Source organism: Aethalodelphis obliquidens, unplaced genomic scaffold, assembly GCF_003676395.1.
Source record: "Aethalodelphis obliquidens isolate GAN/ISIS:26980383/991018 unplaced genomic scaffold, ASM367639v1 scaffold35, whole genome shotgun sequence".
NCBI classification, from domain to species: domain Eukaryota; kingdom Metazoa; phylum Chordata; class Mammalia; order Artiodactyla; family Delphinidae; genus Aethalodelphis; species Aethalodelphis obliquidens.
Window position 1 is genome coordinate 9,741,179 of NW_020837979.1, and position 22,845 is coordinate 9,764,023.

Sequence of the window (22,845 nt, forward strand, 5' to 3'; positions counted from 1 at the left end):
TCCTCCCCTACCCCTTCAGAGCAGTCTCTCAGAGCTACTGAGAGGCTGTTTCCCAGGCTATAGTCCTCAGTTTGACTCAAATAAAACTCTCTTCTATTCTTATTATAGATTGTTTATTGATTATTTGCATCAACATTTCTACTTTCAAAATATGACCAGAATTAAACTTCTTCTCACCTTACTGCTACCACTGCACCCAAGCTACCATCATCTCTTACCTGAGATACTGCAATAGCCCCTATCAGGTTTCTGTGCTTCCATATCTGTCCATGACATTCTATTCTCAATACAGCAGCCCGAGTGAGCCTTTGAAATCAGAAGGTGGACCATGCAATGCCTCTGCTCCAAATCTGCAGTGCCCAGAGCCCCTGCATGGTCAGCTCTCCTCTACCTCTTACATCTCACTGGCCTGCTCACTGTTTCATTTGTTTTTCGGCTCATTGTTTTTCTTTTTTAAGATTTTTTTTCGATGTGGACCATTTTTAAAGTCTTTATTGAACTTGTTACATTATTGCTTCTGTTTTATGTTTTTGGTTTTTTGGCCATGATGCTTTTGGGATCTTAGCTCCCCGACCAGAGATCGAACCAGCACCCCCTGCATTGGAAGGTGAAGTCTCAACCACTGGACTGCCAAGGAAGTCCCTGCTCATTGTTTTTTGAGCTCACAAGGTTCGGTGCTACCTACGAACATTTGCATGTGCAGTTCCCCTGGCTGGCATACTGTTCCCCCAGATACCTGCATGACTAACTCCTTCACCTCCTTTTTTGATTCTCCTCTCTGAGCTTCCGTTTCCTTAACTCTAAAGTGGGGATGGTAACCAATACCTGTTATGGGCCTAATCGTATCCCCCCCATACCAAATTCATGTGCTGAAGTCCTAACACCCCAGCACCTCAAAATGTGGCCCTATGTGGAGTTACGGTTTTCACAAATGTAATTAAGTTAAAATGAGGTCATTAGGGTGAATATTTGTCAAGCATCTGATACAGTGTCTGGAAAACAAAAGGTTTTCAATAAGTATTTGTTGAACGGAAATTTCTGGAAGTGGTGTGGAATGGTTTCCATCAATACCTTGCAAGTAACCACTGGTGTCCTTATAAGAAAGGGAAGGGAAGCTTGGACACGGACATGCACAGAGGGAAACCTATGTGAAGACACACGGAGAAGGGAAGCTTGGACACGGACATGCACAGAGGGAAACCTATGTGAAGACACACGGAGAAGAAGACATCCATCTACAAGCCAAAGGGAGAGGCCTCCGAAGAAACCAACCTGCCAACACCTTGAGCTTGAACTTCTAGCTTCCAGGACTGTGAGAAAACAGATTTCTGTTGTTTAAGCCCCTCAGTCTGTAGCACTTTGTTACGGCCACCCTAGCAAACCAATACAGTACCTCAAAGGGTTGTAAAAGGGTGTGCTTTGTGTTAACTGGCCTCTAAAGGTTGTGCTTTCTAAATCGGATTCCTTCTCACCCTGTGGAGGTGTGTTGTCCCCACCAGCAGAGATGCTGCCAGGAACAGGCGTTTTCAGACATAAGGACCAGAGTTGTAATTTTTTCCATTACAGAAAATATTTTTTTCATGAAACAGACAAAATTGCTGATTAAATTCCATCCCACATCCCTGTTGATCTTACCATGTGTGAACACATAAAAGTAAGATAGAAATACAGTGAAAAATGAAACCTTATAGAAAAGTATAAAATAAGAGGAAAAAGTCCCTCTCCCTTCACGTTTCTACCCCTTGTTGTTTCAGCTGTGTGCTCGAAGGTAAACGCTGATTAGTTTCCTGATTATCCTTCCAGGAAAATATTTTATTCATTTATCAGAAAATATAGGTATGTGCATCCTTTAAAAAATGTATACAAAAGATATCAAACTCCATGCAGGGTACTACCACCATGTACTATGTTGCAGATTTCTTCCTGTCAGCCATACAGATCTACCACATTCTGTCTCCTGAGTCCTATAATATAGCTCACATAATTCTCAGTGCAAAGGTTAGACAGTTCTAAGGATGGAAGTACCAAAAAGCAGCCTCTTCCCAAGGCCCTCAGAGACCTGGATACTTGCATCTCTCTGCTCTGCCGTCCTCAGAATCATCCTTACCCAAGGCTGGCTGCAAGATCGTTGCCAGTGGCCATTAGGAATACATGTTTTTTGGGTTTTTAAAAATTACAATTATAGGAGAAGGGGAGGGGAGAGAGAAAAAGAAACCTTTCTTCTCAAGCCCATTGCTTCTTTTTAGTCAGGTTGAGCTACCTTAAGTCGCATACTCTCCTTGGTAACTGTTGCCAGGAAAACATCCCGTTTGGATTCACCTAAACCAGGCAGAATTATCCTCTAGTGAGAGATGGGTGGAGGCCTGGCCTGATTCTGGGTTCCTGGGTAGGAAGGATGTAGATAGAAGGTCAAGGTCAGCAGTGTCTGCAGGGTGGGATGTAATCTCATTTGCACAGGGCTGCATACATGCGTGTTAAAGTGTGTGCAGGTAGAGAGATGTGGAGAAGGATGCTCACCTAAACTCACTGACCACGATTATCTTTGATTAGTTTCTACTCTTTACAATGCACACATTTACACTGTATCAAAGAAAAGCCATTTGAAAAGACCCCACTGTAAAACAACCATTCCGTAAGTCACGACTTTGGATAGAAATAGAATCATTGTCTTTTCTCAAGAACATGCAGAGAGCTTTAGGGCAATCCACACAATAAACAGTTATAAGAAGTAATTATTTCAGACACCGTGTAGACATGGGTCACTGGCTACAAGCTCGTATGAATTCTGCTTTTGGATTTCACTTACTACCATGTGCCTGCTCCGTGCTAGGAGCTGGGGATTCAAAGATGAAGGTTTCCTGCCTCACCTCTGCCAGGCGCTTGTGGCCTAGTGGGGCAGGACAGCATATATAAATAGAGGAACTGAGGTACCATGTGGTTGTTTTCATGAAGAGCATGGGACCACAGAGAGGAAGTGATCCACTGGCTGGGAGAAGTTGAGGAAGGGCCTCCCAGAGGGTGTGATGTTGGAATTGAGAGGGAACAACCAGAGGAGGTGGATGGTGGCAAATGCAATGCCTGGTGTGCCTACTAAGGAACTGGGGCCACCTGACCTTCTCGTTGTAGGCCAGCCTCACTGCAAGAACTTGAATCTGGCATTGAAAGGCCAGTGTCCTGTATTCATTTTCTCTTGCCATGTAACCAAGTGCCACAAACTTAGGGGCTTAAACGAACATCCATTTAGCTCTGAGTCTATGCTCTGAGTCTCAAACCGCTGAAATAAAGGCACTGTGTTCTCTTCTGGAGGCTCTGGGAAGAATTCCCTTCCAGGCTCATTCAAATTGATGACAGATTCAGTTTGATAGCAGATTCAGTTCCTTGTAGTTCCCCTCATCTTCAAGGCAGTAGCATTCCCACTAGGCACACTGAGTCCTTCCCGGAGTTTCATCTCTCACCACCCCTTCTGCCTTCCTCTTCTGCTTTTTTTTTAAATTTTTATTTATTTATTTATGGCTGTGTTGCGTCTTTGTTGCGTCTTTGTTTCTGTGCGAGGGCTTTCTCTAGTTGCGGCGAGCAGGGGCCTCTCACTGTCGCGGCCTCTCTTGTTGCAGAGCACAGGCTCCAGATACGCAGGCTCAGTAGTTGTGGCTCACGGGCCTAGTTGCTCCGCGGCATGTGGGATCTTCCCAGACCAGGGCACGAACCCGTGTCCCCGGCATTGGCAGACAGATTCTCAACCACTGCGCCACCAGGGAAAGCCTTCCTCTTCTGCTTTTAAGGGCTCATGTGATTTCACTGGGTCAATTTAGATCATCCAGGATAATCACTCTTTTGAGGTCAACTGATTAGTAACCTGAATTACAGCTGTAAAGTCTCTATAGAGGAATAAAGTAGCAGCTTCACAATCCCGGGGGTTGGGATGTGGAATTTTTTTTGGGGGGGGGCAGGGGAGATAATTCTGCCTGCCACAGTGCTGGACCTTGGCATCCAACAGAACAAAGCACAGGGTTCTAATGAACCCAGAGGGACACCATGCCTCCTGTTCGGTGACCAGGGCCAGTCCCTGCCCTGCCTGGCCTCTTCGTCCTCTGGGAGGTGTCAGTGAAGCTCGTTGGTACAGGAGCTGAGGACCACCTGCCCTCCAGGCCAAAGCCCATCTAAGAATTGGCTTGCAAGTATTTATTATCATTATTTTAAATTCATGACCAACATTAATAAAAATCAGGAACACCCTCATGAAAATCTAGATTTCTGCTTTCTTTCAAAAATTCAGCAGCTCTGTAACCCCAAGTTCCTGTCCAGGCTGGGACTGGGGGAAGGGAGGAGGGTTTGCAAGCCCCTCCCCGGAGGCATCTGCCCCAGGTGTCTTCTCTCTGGGTCCACACCCAGCTCTCCAGGGGGTTCTACTAGGACTGGGAGGAAACCATCATTTACTGGGCACCTGCCAGTGGCAGCCACTAAATGTATTAACTCATTTAATTCTCGAAACAACCCTGGGAGGAAGGTCTTGTTCCTATTCTATTGATACAGAAACCCGGGCTCAGTGACACGCCCGGGGCACACGGCTGGGACCCTTTGCCAGCTTGGCCTCTAACCCCCTTCGCCTCGGGCACCCCGGATCCGCGCCCCGCCCCCGACCCCGGCTGGACCAAGTCTCCGCCCCCGGCTCCAGCAAGAACCCGGAGGCCGGGCGGGAAGGGCCCAGAGCCCGAGACCCGCCGCGCCCGCCCCCAGTCCTCCGTCCGCGGGGCCCCACCGCGGTCACGTGAAGGGCCGAGCGGAGCGCGCCGAGCCCGGCCTGCTGCCGCCCGAGGGCAGAGTCCGCTGCCCGCGGCCCCGACTTTCCCCCATTCCCGCTCCGCGCGCCGCCGCCGCGATGCCCGGGGCCCACCGAGCCGCTGGGCTGCATCGCCCACACCCGTCCTCCCCCGAGGAGCCGCCGGCCCAGGAGGTAAGGGCGCCCCGAGGGCTGGTGGCCGCGCGCCGACGGCAGAGTACCCCGGCTCCGCGCCCACCGTCCCCGGGACTCCTGGGTGGAGAGCGACCCCGGGCCCAGCCAGCGCCGGCTGGGGGAACGAGGGCCCCGGGGCGGGGATGCGGGTGCGGAGCCCCTCCGCCCCCGGGCTTCCTCAGTTCTCTGGGTCCTCCCGGTCCTCTGGGCGCTCCGCGTGCGGGAAGCGCACCGCCGCTGGAGCGCAGAGGCGCCCTGCCCCAGGCCGCAACCCCGCACATTAGGGTCGTTATGGGAGCTGTCAAGCCTGCACCCAGAGGCCCGCCCGGAGCCGCCTCCCCCGGACGGGGGCCAAGCCGGAATCGGGGCCCGGGCTGCGTGTTGGGGGTCCTGTCCCCGTTTGGCGCGCCCCCGGGTCTGGGTGGCCCGTGCCCGCCGCACGGCGCTCCATGGCGGCAGGAAAACAAGCGAGGGTCTTGCTGCAGGGAAACGCCCGGGAAGAAGGCTGCAGGATGTGGCGCTGGGAGTGCTGATGCAGCGCTGGCCCTTCCGATCCCTGCGGGCCAAGCAGATGCGCTGCACAAGTCGCTCAGCTCTGCCTTCCCTCCGACAGCCTGAGCTTTGGAAGGCTTGGGGCTTTCAAGAGGCCTTCTTGGGTTGTTTCCTTTCGCTGGATAAGAACTCAGAGAGTGGAGAGGGAGGCAAGGCTCCAATGGAAAGAGCCTCGGCTCTGCTTCAGGAAATTTTAGCTGTGAATTGCAAGACGCTGAAAGCCTCTGGTTTCCCCCTCTGTAAAGTGGCGATGGTAAATCACTCCCATCTCGGAGGAGTCTCGAAGACCGTGTCCCTCAGGCCCAGGACACGGTGCCTGGCACACGTAGGCTTTTCACGCGTGCTGCATTTCCTTTGGTTGTGCCAGTGGGTTGGAGCTGAAGGGTGTTTTAGCTGTCTTCCTCTCCTTGAGTGGCCCCTTCAGCTCTGGGCTGCTGTGCCAGTGTGGCCCCTGCAGCCTGCTCGGGACGGTCCACAGGGCAGGTGGGCTGTAAAATCCCTGCCCCGGTCATTGCTGCCTGGCCTGCTGGCATCCCAAAGGGACTTGGCCACTTCCAACAGGTGGATTCTACCATGTCCCTGTCCCTTAAGGGAACGAGCAGGGCAGAGCAGTTCAAGGAGAGGAGGGAAAGGATTCTTGGTCCCCAGCTCTGACCCAACCCAGGTCTTGCTCCCCTCATTCTGCAAAATGGTGGAACTGACAGTGCTCACCCATCTTCTATGGCAAGAAAATCTTTTTTAGCTTGAGACTGTCCATCTCTCTCTCTGTGTGTGTACTTAATGCTTCTTTCTCAAAATAAGAGAAGAATGTAAAAAACTACTAATTTGAGACCTCAAGAAATGCGAGGTCTGAAAACAGCCCAGAGTCCTGGCTGAGTCCTGTGTGAGGCGTTGGCTTAATGCATGCCTGCAAGGGCCAGCTATTTATGTCTCAGTATCTTTCAAAGACCTCCCCCAGGGGAGCAGGCGTAACAGGTGAAGAGCCTGGTACCAACAGGTACTTCTCAGCAGAACAGGGATAATTGGGTCATTAAACTGAAGCTCTGACCTTGGACCCTGGGTAGCCAGTATGACCGGGTTAACCTTTTTAAAAGTTAGTTTGGGGTCACTTCATAAGAAACTGCCTAGTCACCTGAAATGCATTTCCACCCTCTCCTTTAAAGCAGTTTTTTAAGAACCCTTTTCTGCCTGGAGTTTCTTTTGGCTGCTACTCAGATGGCCACCCATTCTGGTACTTTGACCAACACTTTCAGCTTTGAAAAAGAAATAATCCAATGCTAGTGATTCTTAGCCTTACTGTTGGTCAGCATTACCTGCTTTTAGAAATGTAGCTGCCCTGAGATTCTGATGTAATTGGTCTGGGTGTGGACCAGGCAACAGCAATTTTAAAGCTACCAAGGATTGAAAGTGCAGCCACGGCTGAGAGCCGGTGTCCTGTGCTGTTTCTTTGTGACTGTATGTGATCACCTCTTGATACTTCCTGTGCTTCTTTGTGAATGTTCCTGTGCTTCTTTTTGAATGTTCTTATTTTTAAACCTGTTCATCCAACTCTTAGATCACCCTGTTTTGGGGCTCTTGGGACTGTGTGATGCACATGGCCAAGATGTGTGAGTGCAGCTGTTGCAGACCATCTAGCCCCAGATGACCATAGAGACCAGCTAAGTTGGCCTGGACCAGAATGACTTCCCGGCTGACCCACAGAATTGGGGAAAATAATAAGCATTTGCTCAGGAGACTGAGTATCAGGGTGCATTGCAAAAACTTACTGCAAGACAAGCCAACATGGCCAGATGTTACGATCTTTTGAAGAGAAACCAGAAGTTCACATTTTTGTGTCTGCTCCAGTTTTTAAAAAATTTGACTCAGTAGCCAGCATCCAGAAAGCGCTCTCTGGGCCAAAGAAAACACATGTTCAGGCTGCCCTTGGCCGGGAGGTTGTCGCTTTCTGCACAGAGGGACATGAGGTGCTTATACCCACACCGAGCGGCGCCCTATTTTCTCACCTTTCCTGCCTCAGCTGCCGTGCCCAGCTTACCCTCAGCCACTTCTTTGTGTGGAATGCTCACCATATACTTCACAAGCTTCCCTTGGCCGTCTTCCCATGTGGAAATGGAAGCTGCTGGTATGGGCAGCCCTCGTGGAGAGAGTGAAATTTGAGATGGGTCCCCGTGAATGGAAATGGAAAGGATGTTCCTGGTTTTAGGCGAGCAAGAGATCAGGTGTGGGAGTGGGATAGTCAGTCCACCAATCTGGGCCAGAGAAGGGGGTTCCTGCAGGGAAAGTGAGGGATCCAAGATAGAGGGGAGATTGTGAGGCCCCTAAGTGCTAAGCCAGGGGGTTGATTCCGTGGGCACTCCAGGCAAAGAGAAGTCTCCTGAAGCTTTTGAATGGGGGTGCATGGGAAAGCAATGACCTACTGTATTCTGGACATCAGAGTGCCCATAACCTATGGGAGGAAAGAGGGAGACAGAGACAGACAGACAGACAGAAGGTATAGTGCTTGTAATGACACAGGGAAAAACTGAGACAGGGAAGAATTTTTTTACTTGAAATTTATGGTAACTTCTCTTTACCTTATGTTAATTTTCTTCTATATCTAAGCAAGTCATATTGGCTTTTGCAAAGCACTTCTATCAACAACTTCAGTTTTGTCAAGGTTCCTGTTGCCTGATTTAAAGGTATCTGGCGCTTACAGCTGTTTATTCCTACACTTCATTGCTGTCCGCCAGAGCTTCTGGAATCCATTTTTCCCTCCCTCTTAAATCCCTCTCACCCAGAGGGATTTAAGTTATTCACCTTCCTCAGACTGAAGGCATACAAAGTGGGGAGGGTGGGAGGAGAAAACACAAACATCTTAAATACGTTTTTAAGTCTTGGGGAGCGGAAAGGAAATGTCACGGCCCTGAGAAAAGGAGAGAAAGAAAATCAGGAGAAGTCAGTTATCGTCAGGGTGCCAAGAAAATACAAAACCTATGAGAAGCAGTAGTAAAATGACCGTATTTAGACCAGTGATGTTTCAATCTTGACTGCACTTTGGAAGCACCCGGGAACTTTAAAAATTCAATCCTGGGTCCCACCTCCCAGAGATTCTGATGCAACTGGTCTGGGCAACAGGATCTTTACAAGCAAAACGTCTGAAGGTGATTGTATTCTGCCTCAGAGGTGAGATCTACTGTCCAGGGGCTCAGCAGGGCCTCCCCTAGGGTGGGGCTGCTGTTTTGATGTACGAAGCCACTTATCAGCTGCATCTGGGGAAACGCCTGATATCCGGTCTTTGCCATTTTCATGGTAGACATGGGCAGTGGTTCTCATGTAACCTTGAAAAGTATGTGCAGTTTTGGAACGGCATGTCTCACATAAACCACATTCTTGGGGTGGATGAAAAAAATTCATTTTATGGGAAGATACAAATGGCCTTAATACAAGTGAGAATGCCCATTTACCATAAGTTTGCCTGTTGAGAGTACTTCTTCCCAAGCAAAGATGGGTAGGAGACTTAGAAGTTGTACACAAATGGGATGGAGGGAGGGAAGACAAGAAGAACCAGAAGGTAGAGCAGATGAGATCTTAAAAGGAGACAGACTGTCAGAAACATAATAGCAGTTAAGAATGGGAACACTCTGAAACGTTACTGTAAAGGTAAATTAGCTATTATGAAAGTGTCAGCGTATTTAAACATGACAGGCATAAGTTCAGCTGGCAAGGGGGCAATTGGATGGGGTGCCGTGGTGCTTGTAGATTCAATGCCGGGAGTCTGGGCGGGATCTGAGGGAGGTAACCCCCAGGGCTCGGCTGGCTGAGGAATTGCTGGTGAGCGTGTTTTTCCTGTTCGTGTTTGTGGACAAACTGTTTTGCTGGGTCTGTCATACCCATCTTTGGGGGTAGATATTAGTACCATCATATTTTTTTTGCTTGTTTTTTTTGTTTTCTGGCCGCACTGTGCGGCTTATGGGATCTTAGTTCCCCGACCAGTGATCGAACCCGTGTGCCCTCGGCAGTGAAAGCAGGAGTCCTAACCACTGGACCGGCAGGGAATTCCCTCGTCATCTTTTAAAATTGGGAACAGTAGTGCCTTTGAGACATTTTGCTTTGAATATTCCTTTTAAAAAACTTTGATATCAGAATTCTTTGCTGTCCCAGTATGAGCTTTTTGAGGCTTAATGAAACTTTCTTTGAATTAACATGTGTTCATTAAAAAAAAAGAAATCAACTCTTGCTGATGCTAGGCATTTTATACCTAAAATAGATTTCTAAGCATATCCTGGGGAACTCTGGTGTTCTCAATGTTCAAGATGTTCCATGGAAAAATAATTGATATTAGATTTTCTACTATATTTCTAAAATCTTTTTGTAAATATGTAAAAGAAAATGTGTGATAAGTGTTTAACACATTTACATGATGCTTCTTCGGTTTTAATAAACTGCCCTTAAGAATTGCCCTGAGAATGAACATGAATCAGAGGGTGATGGGTTCTTACAGCAGTTAATTCACCTGTGGGGTTATTGTTCCACATCAGTTTTTAATCCAAACCGTAATCTTTTTTGGAGGGCAATTTTTAAAGCTTTATTAAGCTATAATTGATACGTACTAAACCACACATTTAAAGTCTATAGTTTGATGAGCCTTGGTGTATAAATACACTTGTGATATTAACACAACATTCGAGGTGATGAATGTATCCATCACACCCAAAAGTTTCTTCATGCCTCATCTCTCTGTCCCAAGTGCCCCATCCCCAGGCAACGGATCTGGTTTCTGGAACTATAGATTGGTTTGCATTTTCTAGAATTTTATATAGATAGACTCATAGAGTAGGTACTCTTTTTGAGGGGGAGGGGTTGGCCTCTTTCACTCAGCACAATTATTTTGAGATTCATCCGTTTTGTTATGTTTATCAGTAATTCATTCCTTTTAATTCCTGAGTAATATTCCCTGGTACAGATATATCACATTTTGTTTATCCATTCACCTGTTTGTAGAGCATTATGGTCGTTTCCAGTATTTGGCTATTAAGCTGCTGTGAACATTTGTATACCAGTGCAACTTTGGAATGGCATGTCTAGCATAAGCCACATTCTTGGGCTGGATGTACAAGTCTTTATGTGGACGTATGCTTTCTTTCTCTTTGGTAAATACTTAGGAGTGGAATGGCCAAGAAAGCACCAAACTGTTTTCCAAAGTAAATGCACTGTTTTCCATCCCTACCAACAAGAGTTTTAGTTGCTCCACAACCTTGTCAACACTTGGTGTGGTCAGTATTTACTTTTAGCCATTCCAGTGGATATGTAGTAGTATCTCATTGTGGCTTAAATTTGCTTTTTCCTAATGACTAAAGATGTTGAGCACCTTTTCATGTGCTTATTTACTATCCTTATATCTTCTTTGGTGAAATGTCTATTAAAAAGACATAATAACGAATGTTTGTGTTTTTAATGCAATAGAACTTATTTTTTAAAGTGTTGCAATATGAAATAAATTTAGGAAACACAGTTCTACTATGTGTACAAATATCTACTATGTGTGTTTGATATGGAAATTAAATATAAAATTTGGAATCTTTTGACCTCTCCGAATACTTCATGCATTTTCAAAATTAACTTTCTTGACCAGTGAGAGATTTCCATACCAGTCCAGGCAGGAAGATGTCCTCTATTTTGAGGAGGTAACTCCGGTAACCAGTTGGATAGTCAGGTTGTGTTTACTTCTGAAGTACATAAGGAGGTCTAAATAGCTAGTCTGTTTGTATGTATTCTTTTTCTAATTTATATAGAATCAGAAGTGTGAGCCATCACCAGCGGGGCTCAGCTGTACGGGTCATGGACAAATTAAGCTAAATCTCAAGATGCCCCTTTGGTTGATTGGATGTTATCAACCATTTAAAATCATATTAATGTTGGCGAAAAGTAGGAAAACATGTATATTCATGTGCTTTTTTTTTCCGGTACGGGGGCCTCTCACTGTTGTGGCCGCTCCCGTTGCGGAGCATAGGCTCCGGATGCGCAGGCTCAGCGGCCATGGCTCACGGGCCCAGCCGCTCCACGGCATGTGGGATCCTCCCGGACCGGGGCACGAACCCGTGTCCCCTGCATCGGCAGGCGGACTCTCAACCACTGCGCCACCAGGGAAGCCATCATGTGCTATTTTGAGGCATATAAAATGCTTAACTTTGGGGTAGACAATTTGGTCGTACCTATCAAAATAGAAAATGACATACCTTCCATCCACAAGTTATACTCTATCCTACAGAAACACTCCTATGGTACAAAAGTACGTGTGTGTAATAAATATATATTAAAATATTCAATGTAATTGTGTTCAAAATATATTGAAAAAGGGAAACTACCTAAAGGAAGAGGCATTTGTTAAAAAGGATGGGTTAGATCTATAAGTATTGTCATGAAAAAAAAGTCCAGAATATATTGAGTGAAAAAATAAGCTTTGTGTCATATGAAAACAATTTTATTCTTTTAAAATTATGTGTATGTATAGAATGAGGTCATACCTTGAGAAGGAGTTTAGTTCAAAAATTGTCAAGAAAGGCAATAATTTACTTGTCAAAATTAAATTTGAAAATCCCTCTAACCAACTATCAAGTAGCCTAAATATAATTTTATGTTTATATATATGTGTGTGTGTATATATATATTCGTGTACATAACCCTATATATGTATGTATAAATACACCATTTAAGTACATCTATATATACTGTTCAGTGCTTTCTTGTTCTCGTTTCCTCCTCTGTGAACCTACATTTAAATTCAGGAAAGTTAAGCATGCCAGTGCCTCAGCCCCACTGCAGGACTCTCATTGCTCAGGAAAACATCTGGAGGTGAACATACAGTACCATTAATGCTGGTTCTGTCTGGCGAGAGTGGGGACCAGGGGAGAGGTGAAGAGGAGTTTCCTTTTATACTCAATAAATACTTATCAACGAAAAAGTAAAGTATCCTTTCCGACTCTGACTGTTGTTCTCCCCTTACTTTCTCCCAATAAGGACCTTCTCCTGGCAGCTGCCTATGTTTCTGACTCTCAGTACAACAGAAACGTTCCATTTGAAACATCCCCTCAGGCTGTCAGGTAATTAAAGTGTTAAACTATCCCCTAGAATCACCTCTCCTTTAGCGCTTCATATGCTTGAAGTTGAACCCAAACTGAAGGCATTGTTTCCACAAATATTTTGAGAAGTATATAGGGTATGGCACACAGAGTTGGGTAAATCCTATCCTTTTTTTTTTTTTTGGTTCTAATGGCATGGTACCTCACAGGTAGGGAAGCATTCAACAGATATACTAAGAACAGATAAATGAGTAAATAACACCCAGGACAGGAGATAAAGCATCCAAATTAAAAACATGTCATCATGTTTCCCTCCTAGATATAGTTGTCCACTTAGAGGCGCCTAAATGAAAAGACGACTTGTCCTTTTCCTTTCTGTTGCCTTTTGACGCGACTTACGTGTTTGTTCTTTTCATGGGAATTCAGCTTTTTCTCCCTAACCCCCTAGGGGTTGAACTAAAACCAAAGATATGGCTCAAGATAAGACAAAAAAAATTCTTATCATCAGGACTGAGTGTCAGTGCCTGAAAGGCAGCAGTGAATACCTCACGCCTGGATGCTGGGGGACTGTCTTCCTGATGGGAAGAGACCCGTGTGACCACGAGATCTCTCCGAGTCCACCATGCCCTGATAGGCTGATGCCACGTAATAACAGGTCACTCTAATGAGGGTTTGTTCTGCATCAGTCCTCTAAAAGTACATCCTAGGGTCACCACCTCCCCACGGGGAGCGTGCTAATCCTAGCTTGAGACTGTTAAGAGAATGTGCTTTGAGATATGATAATATCCCTGATTTTTTCCGTTAGCATTTTATAGTGTGCGCTCAATTGAATGCTACCCCTCACTCTCTAGAATTGAAAGGAAAGGTGGCCCGAGAGGGGACTTTGTGTTTTACCTCCCACTACACTTCTTCTGATGGGATTTGGGGGTGCTGTTTAACTCCTGCTCGTTGTTTATAACCTTCTTTATTCTTCTCTGCTCCAGACTTTACCATTTCTATAACCACTGGACAATGCGGGCAGCCACCTACTTCTTCATTTGGGGGGACCTCGCTCTTGCCCTCTTTGAGGAACCGGCCCTGTTCCCGCTGCCTTTCTTGGTAAGCATTCAGCACAGAATGGCTAACCAGACTTTGTGAGAGATGAGTTGGGTCCCATGCCTCTTCCTTTTTTTTCCCCCTCAAATTTCAATAAGTATGGATTTGGTTTTATTTTTCTTGCTGGGGGGGGGGGGGTTGGAAGAATTCTGCCTACTTTTCTTGCTGGGAGGGGTTGGAAGAATTCTGCCTACTCGCCGAGCTGATGCTTTCATCAGGCATTGGCAAGGGAGTGGCAGTTTTTGGTCTTCTGTGCCTACTGGGACAAACGGGACAGACAAGTGATGTTTTAAAAGCGTATTTATCTAACGCTGGGTAGGCAATGTCATAATATAGTGTAATATATGACTTGTACTTGCCACGTTTCCAGCTTTTATCATAGTCATAAATCATTATTTATAGGTGCTTTTAAGTAATACATGAAAGTACCCAGCTACTCCAGATGAGTCTAAGTAATAAATTGATGACCTGCTCACATTAATTCTTGACTCGACCCAGCTCTTGCCTCTCAGAGTAGTCGTGTCAGAGACTGTGTGACTTGCAGAGCCTAAAATATTACTGTCTGGTCCTTTGACAGATAGAGTTCCTTGACCTCTTGCCTTAAAGAACAGCCTTTTATTATCTCCCATGATTCTGCAGGTGACTGGGCTCAACCGGGCAGATTTTCATGTTGGCTAGGGTGGTAGACGTCTGGCTGGCAGCTGGGAGCTCACCTGGCTGGAGCTGTGCTCCCCTCCACACGGCCACTCCGCATGGCCTGGGCTTCTCCCAGTGGGTGGGTGGGGTCCAAGAAAGAGCATCCCAGGGAGCAAGCACCGTCCACCTCCTCACACACCACACTTGCTGATGTCCCAAAGCCAGAGCCCATCACATGCCCGAGCCCTGAGTCAACAGGGGAGGACACCGCACAAGGGGGTGAAAACCAGAAGCGTGGTTCATTGGGGGCTTAGAGTTGGCGGTCTTCCACACATCCGTTTGATGAAGATGTCCCGATTAATGAAGTCTCTGGGTAGAAAACGTTTAGCCCAGTGACTTTTGAAACAAACACCAAGTCTGCAGAAGCAGAGCTGTGCATTCACAAACCTGGACAGGGTCGGTCCCCCTACCCCCCTGCCCTCCCCATGGCACTGGCCGGGGTGAGCGGTCCACAGGGTCTCTTCTCAGCCCATTGCCTCCCTCTGAGTCCTCACCTTTCTGTTTGTTGTTGGTCACATGCAGCGTGGGCTTGGCTGCCTGAGTTCCAGAGTGTTCCTTCAGCCAGTGTTTGTACTTCAAGCCTCTAAAATCCAATGTATTATGGCGGGGGGGAGCTTTGGCCAGATTCAGCATTACCAAGAAAATCTTATCTTGAGCAAGGGTGTCCTGGGATTGCCCCAGGCCCTTTTGCAAGCCTGGCCTTGACAGGGAGTCTTTATAGCCCCTGAAAGGTGAACAGGCTGAGAGCTAGAAAGTTTGAAGGGGCTGCAGCCCATATCGGAGCCCAGGCCTCATGAGGGCTGGGGTGGGGATGGGGGAATTGTGCCACCTGCTGCTTTCAGGGCCCAGCCCCAGCCCCTTCCTCCTGTCCCTTAGGAAGTTCATTCCCTCCATCCTCATCCCAGACCTTTCCATCTTCCTCGCCTGAGCCAAACCGTCCCTTTTCCCATCTTGTCCTACTTTGCCGTACTCCTCTCCCCATGAATGGAGGAGAGTGCCCTTGTTCGGGAGGATTTACCGTCTCCTGGCAATCGCAGGCAAAGCATGGGCTGCACACACAGCCTGCAAATCTAGCTGCCTGTGGGGAGTTTGGAATTGATGCCCTGAAGCCCACGGAGGAGATGGTCAGGACTTTGCAGTGGGCCCAGGGGCCTCCGTTCTCTCCTCTAACCAACAAATACAGGCAGTGGCACAGCAGTGGCAGCGATGTCTAAGGAATGACCTGGCGTTTCGAAACACATCTTTGGAGCGTTATTATTAGAGAAACTGAACTTCTAGGTGTCTATTCTGAGTATGAATGTGGGGAATTTGAGAGCATAGTGGATGCCCCTGCTTCTGCCATCCCTGACCGCCCCCCCCTCATTTTCTGAGGAAATGCCTTCCGGGGGTCCTCTGCCTGCTGATTCAGACCCCACCCCAAGGAAGCCCTGCCAGCTGGGTCATGGGAGTTGTGGTTCAAGGGCAGGTTTCCTCTCAAGAAAAAGGAAGCATTCCAACCAGCAAGGAATTTTGCTGCAACTTGCAGTAAAATTAAGGGACGTTGCTAATTCTCACAGGGTGGTGTCAGGGGGGTCGGAGGTCAGAGTGGTAAGAGAGAATTAAGCCATGCCTCTGAGCGGCAGGGCGCCGGCTCCCTCTCTCTCTTCTGTCACAGGCTACCTCGATAGCAGAAGTACTCTGTCTGACTGCATTCTCTGGGAGACTTGTACACTTTGCGAAAGTCACTCCTCAGATGGTTTTCTGGAAGGATACGAAAAACATCTGCATCGTGGTAACCATAGTGGTGAGTGTTCATGAGTGCCTTTGAGAGTTTGTGGTCAGAGGTAGAAACTATGAAGAGAAAACTATGAAGAGAAACTCAGTAGGTTTGGGGTGGTTCAAGAAATAATGACGGGGCTTCCCTGGAGGTGCAGTGGTTAAGAATCTGCCTGCCAATGCAGGGGACACGGGTTCGAGCCCTGGTCTGGGAAGATCCCACATGCTGCGGAGCAACTAAGCCCGCGAGCCACAACTACTGAGCCTGCGTGCCACAACTACTGAAGCCCGCATGCCTAGAGCCCATGCTCTGCAACAAGAGAAGCCACCGCAGTGAGAAGCCCATGCACCGCAACGAAGAGTAGCCCCCACTTGCCACATCTAGAGAAAGCTTGCGCACAGCAACAAAGACCCAATGCAGCCAAAAATAAATAAATTTTTTAAAAAAAGAAATAATGCCAATGTTTGTACAGCAAACACCATCAGCACAACTGCCAGCAGATCACAATGACTGAAGCACAAATTAGGCAAAATATGACAGTGTGACTATTTAACATATCAAGAGCACTTCCAAATTAAAGAAAAAAGAGACAGAAACTGCAATAAAAAATGTGCTCAAAATCGGTGAAAACATCTCATAAAAGAAGAAATAAATAATTGCATATATGAAAAAATTTTTTTTTTTTTTGCGGTACGCGGGCCTCTCACTGTTGTGGCCTCTCCCGTTGCGGAGCACAGGCTCCAGACGCGCAGGCTCAGCAGCCATGGCTCACGGGCCCAGCCGCCCCGCGGCATGTGGGATCTTCCCGGACCGGGGCACGAACCCATGTCCCCTGCATCAGCAGGCGGACTCTCAACCACTGCGCCACCAGGGAAGCCCATGAAAAAATGTTTAACTTTAAGAACTACATATGAAAGCAGCAATAAAATACCATGTGTTTGCCTATAAAACAATATTACCGAGATTGACAACAGAACCCGGCACACTCTACTCGAGGGAGGAATAAGCGGTCTTTCTGGAAGGCTGGTTGGCAGTTCTTTTCAAAAAGCCTTAGGTGTGCGTGTGCTTGCTCCCAGATTTCCAATCCTGGGACTTGGTCTTTAGGAAAAAAAGGATGTGTTCAAAGATTTAGCCACAAGATTGGTCATGGCTGAGTTGTTCATAGTATTGGAAAATTGGAAACAGCTGGATTTCCTGACAATAGGAAATAAATAAAACCTGGTACATCCACATCTGTTAAAATGGCCTTAAATGCACCTACGTGTCTATTCTCAAGGAGACATGCTTATGGTCCATTAAGCCAAAAGAGCAGGTTACAGTACAGTTGGAGCACATCTTTGTTAAAAGAAAAGAGGAAGGAGTGTTAGAGATCCATAGAAAAATCTAGAAGGACATATGCTAAGACGTTATGCCAAGTGAGGCAGGGGTAATGTGCTCTGAAATGCTGCTGTGATGAGAGAGGGGCCCAGGCAGTGATTAGCTGAGGGTACTTTATAATTAGCATCTCAGCACAGCAGGCAGCCTGCCCGAACCACAGTTCTTCCCAGTTAACCCCCCTCAGAGTCCTCGTCTCTGCTCTTTCTACTTGATGTTCTTTCCCTGGAGGGCCATCCATTCTCAGAGCTTCCACGAACAGTTGGTGGGTAGGGGTCCCCAGGCTGTAGCTGATACTGGTTTCCCCTCTGAGTTTCTTCACTCTCTGGCCACCTACTTGCTGTTTCCCCATCAGTGTTTCAACTCAAACTCAAAGGGACCAAACCCACCCTTTTCATCCCACAACTCCCGTAGCTGTTTTTCATTGGTCTGTGGTGCTTTATCTCCCATCACTCACTCCAAGTCCTCCTTGTCAAGATTCCCTCCGTTCTCTCTCATCCCCGTCTTCCCCAAACCCCCTCAGGATGCCTCTTGCACCGTTTCCCCCTCTCCCCGCTGGGACCATTGCCGTGGTCTGATGTGGCCGCGCGTTCTCTCTCTGCTGCACGCCATTCTGTTCTCACGGTGTGGTCCAGAGCCCTGTCTCCCCTTTCAGGAACTGCCATACTCACCTCAACCTCAGATCCCTGATGCATGCATTTGAGATGCCACTGCTGGGTTAATTCTCAGAAGCACACCTCAGATCACGACCCTCCCTTGCTCAAAAAAACTCTGTGAGCCCCACAGACTGTTGAGCCCTCCGACCCACCCATCCTGCAAACGTGCCTCACGTGGTCCCCTCCACTCCAGCCGCCGGAGCTGCCTGCTGCCCCGCATGCTCTTCCTCCGTGTGCAGTGTCTCTTGGGCCTAGAATGTCCACTGTGTTTTCTTGCCCTTTCTCTTTTTTTTTTTTTCCGACTTCCCTTCACACGTCTGCTGAATGCCGAGAATACACAGAGTATCTGTCTGGTCTTATTTTTTAGAAATACCTTCACTTTCTATTATTAAAAAACCAATGCAAGAACACTCAATCTGGGATGAGATCTGTGACCCCAGCTTGGGTTCAGTCCAGAAAACAGTGTTACCTGACACAGGAAGGTGGAGGATGAGATGGGTGGGAAAACTGTAAAAAAAAAAAAAAAAAAAGTGTGGGGAGAGGTTATTTTTGGAAGAAAGAGAAATCCAAACAATAAAGAGTATATAAAATAGAAAAAGGCACCCCTGCTCTTCGTCCGGGAGAGCGGGTACCTCTTTTGTGGCCCTTTTTGCTACATGGCCCCCTCCTAGGACAGGGTCGGAGGTCCCTCCGCACCTCCTGAGACGCCCAGCATGCAGCCTAGAAGATGATGGGCTCACACGCGCTTTTCAAGCCCAAGTCCTAAGGCCGGTCAGCGTGCTCCCTGCTTCAGATCGTTCAGCGGCTTCCCATATCCCATCAGAAAAAAGCCCAAGTCCTCGTCGTGGCTGAAGCTCTGTGTCCCTCCCCACCCCCATATCTCCTTCCTCCCTGTGCTGCTCAGTTGCCCCTCCCCCTACATCCTCAGCCCCTTGCCTCACCTAGGTTTTCTCCAGAGCAGGTCCCGCCACCTGCCAGAGAGCATACTTAACATCAATGCTGCTCTTTCCCGCTGGAGGACGCACCCCTCGAGGGCAGGCACTCTCTAGCTAGCTCTTCGCTCTCTCTCTGGAGCTAGAACAATACCCTGCACGTAAGAGGCGCTCCGTAAAGGTGTATGGAGTGAACTGCATGAGGAGACACGGTTGCCCCGTCCAGATCTGTCCTGCATCTGTTACCAGGATGGGTCTCACTCCTTTGCCTCCATCACCCTTATTTGAAAGACTTTCTGGATTCCCCAGGCCCTGGGAATAAGACTTAGCTTTTTAGCCTGGCCCTCAAAGCCACCTGCCTTCGGTCTGGGGTCTGGTCACTTCCTGCTCTCCTCTGCCCCCACCCCCAGGACCCTCTGCTTCCCGAGAGTCCCTTTACTGTCTGCCTGCCATGGCTCTTGACTTCTCTGAGTTTTATCCTTTTAAAGTTTTTTCTTTGCTTTAAGATTATGTCAGGGACTGCCTTCTCCGGGAAGCCCCCTCAGATACCATAACCCTTGGTGATCTGTCCATCCATGCTGGCCTGGGACAGTCACCCTGGTTCCCTCCAGTGGGTACGCAGTGCAGCAGCCAACACCAGCGTCTTTCTGTGTCTCTGTCCTTTCTCTCCCCTGTGCTGGCTCTCTCTCGATCCTCTATGCCTTGACACCAAAGGGACTGAGCTAATACTTTTGATGACGGTAGATTATTCTTTTTTAACTTATATTTTTCTAAACTGCACTGGGTCCTTCTTCTTTTGCCTGTCCTCAGGATCACAAACTGACCTTAATAAGGAATGATAAAAATTTTCTGTAGTCTAGATACTTCTACCCCATTGCTAGGCTAGAAAACCTATCTCATATGCAGGATTGAAGAGAAGTTAAAAATCAAGTACAGTACACTGTGGGTGCATGTAGGTAACCATGTGTGGGTAACTGCTGGGGCTCTGACGCCAGACTACCTGGGTTCCAGTCCCAGGTCTGCCCCCGCTATTGGCTGTGTGTCCGGGGCCACGTGATCTCCCTCACTGTGCTTCAAGCATTTCCATCCAGGAATGGTGCCCACTTTAGGGGTGTGGTGAGATAAACGGAATAATCTGTGGAAAGCTTATTAGAGGACGTGGCACATAGTAAAGTCTCAAACGACAGCTGCTACTAACGGTCTATTATGAAACCAGATTATGCTGTTCATGAAACGTGCCTTTTTCCATGACGTATCGTGACCGTCCTTCTGGGTCAGTGAACATGCACCCACACGGCCACTTCCTCTGTCCTCTGGCAGCACCAACACCTCTGTCCCGTGTCTCTCACAGCTGACCTTGATTGATCTGATTATCTATGGGTCCCTGGAGGCTGTTAACATCCACGGAGTTCGATGGTCAAGGGCCTTGAGGCCAGTCTTCCTAATTAATTTCCCTGAAAGTCGTCAGGTAAGGATATGATTTAGGATACCAAAGGGCGTGTTTTTTTAAACTTATTTTTTACTGAAGTATAGTTGAATTACAATGGTGTGTTAATTACTGCTGTACAGCAAAGCGACTCAGTTATACACACACACACACACACACATATATATATATATATATATATATATACACATTCTTTTTCATATTATTTTCCGTGTGGTTTATCCCAGGATACTGAATATAGTTCCTTGTGCTATACAGTAGGACCTTGTGGTTTATCCATTCTCGATATACCAGTTTGCATCTGCTAAGGGGGGGTGTGGTTTTTGTTTTTGCAGAAAATTAGCTGATTGCCCGTAAACGAAATGAAATGTTGTCTTCACAGATCCGAAGGGCTTTTCGAAGTATCCGGAACACTCTGCCTGATATCCTCTACGTCTTCCTCTTGTTCATCTTCAGCATGTTGATATTCTCCCTCATGGCCTTGAAGCTTTTCGGGGATAGGTGAGCAGGCTGCTCTGGAAGTTTCTGCCTGAGAATTCTCCCACGACTGAGTTCAGCCCGTTCGTGGCAGCATCGGTCACTAGATGCTATCTTCCTCGTTCAGGCACTCCAGGAGGGTTCTCGAAAGGGGAAAAGTGTGTCGGAAACTGCAGCTTCATTTATGTCTGTGGGTTCTTTTCACTCTGTGTTGCTGGTTCCTTTTTAGGGGTCTCAAAACAGTGGAAGGATCACCCTACTTCACCAACATCCTGGACATAGCATTTGAGCTCTACGTGCTGGTCACTACCGCAAACAGCCCCGATGTCATGTACGTGAGCCCCCAATTCATGTTCACGGGCATCTGTTACCGTAACAGAATTCACTTTCTTAAAAGCAGCTGTAAGAAAAAAAAACCTGTTTTTCTGTTTATTCATATTCATTGTAAAATGTTTGTGTACTATTTTTGTTTCTTTTTTTTTTTTTTGGCCACACTGTGCAGCATGCAGGATCTTAGTTCCCTGGGGTTCCCTGACCAGGGATTGAACCCATGCCCCCTGCAGTGGAAGCACGGAGTCTTAACCACTGGACCGCCAGGGAAGTCCCTTGTAAAGTTTTTTTTTTTTTTGTGGTACGCGGGCCTCTCACTGTTGTGGCCTCTCCCGTTGTGGAGCACAGGCTCTGGACGTGCAGGCTCAGTGGCCATGGCTCACGGGCCCAGCCGCTCCGCGGCATGTGGGATCCTCCCGGACCGGGGCACAAACCCACGTCCCCTGCATCGGCAGGCGGACTCCCAACCACTGCGCCACCAGGGAAGCCCCCCCCCCTTGTAAAGTTTTTGAAGAGTGCAAAGTGTTGGCACTAACGATAGCCTACCCACTCTATTGAAAACTAAATTTAGATGAATGTTTTAAAAAATGAAAGCAACAGGAGACATCTCTGGAGATACAACTTAAATATTTGAGCCCACTTTCTATTTTGGAATCTTCTTTGAGTCTTGAGTTGAAACGCCTAAGCCATTTTTGTAAAGGAATCATGGCTTGTTCTCCTAAGCATTGAGGTGGTTTTCTGGCTAAATGAAACAGGAAAGAAAATTCTCCGCGCACGTGGACATTATTTAGGAGAAAAATGTTACGGTTTTTTCCCCCCTAATGTCCTGTATATTATGGATTTGCCTTGTTCATGGAGGTAAGATTATTTACCAGTGCTACCCTGAGCAGGTAGCTCTTAGGGTTCTAGAGTGTAGATAGAATTCTAACTGCAAACGTCAACCCCATCTCCTCCCATACTGCACTGCGGGAGAGGGGCGGGCTTTCTGTTGTCTAGTTGTGTGTAGGATCATCACGTCAACTTGTTCTGGGTTCCTGCTCATTCTTGGGCCTGGCTCTGGCAAAAAGTGAGCAAGGTGAAGTTCCTGGCCCTCCTCGTGTTTTCTCAGATCTTCCCCTCAAACATTAGGCTGCCCCCCTCAACATCCCGTCCTGCACAAAATCGAGTTTCCATTAAAGGTGGAGTGAGCATGCATCCTGATTTATGCCGTTTGTCCCAGCACCATTATTAACGGTACGCCTTTCATTCTCATTGTCCCAATGTGGACAGAAAATGATCTGCTCGCCAGCAAGGCAGTCTGGTGTCCCTGAAGAGCCTTGAGTATAACTCCAAGCGATAGTTCAGATTCTTTTTGTAATTCTGGGCAAGTGGCTCTCCTTCTGGGCTTTGATTTTCTCATTGTGAAGGAAGGGATGGGGGGATCTCCAAGGTCCTGCCTGCTTTGAAATTTGGCACCTCTCTAAGGCAATAAGAATTTCAGAAGGCAGTCTGGAGCGAGCTCTTTAGCACTGACGATGGTTA

The 22,845-nt window shown here is 47.5% G+C and overlaps 1 protein-coding gene across 1 annotated transcript in view; it reads left to right on the forward strand.

The window, feature by feature from the left end:
- The first annotated feature begins 4,731 nt into the window (after positions 1-4,731).
- LOC113632095 (two pore calcium channel protein 2-like) overlaps positions 4,732-22,845 on the forward strand; it is a 39,270-nt gene continuing 21,156 nt past the window's right edge. The window contains exons 1-7 of the mRNA XM_027129013.1: positions 4,732-4,951; positions 12,500-12,582; positions 13,545-13,659; positions 16,007-16,135; positions 20,422-20,538; positions 20,900-21,018; positions 21,224-21,325. Coding sequence (XP_026984814.1) covers positions 4,877-4,951; positions 12,500-12,582; positions 13,545-13,659; positions 16,007-16,135; positions 20,422-20,538; positions 20,900-21,018; positions 21,224-21,325 — 740 coding nt within the window. The 5' untranslated portion in view covers positions 4,732-4,876. The remainder of the gene's footprint in view (positions 4,952-12,499; positions 12,583-13,544; positions 13,660-16,006; positions 16,136-20,421; positions 20,539-20,899; positions 21,019-21,223; positions 21,326-22,845) is intronic.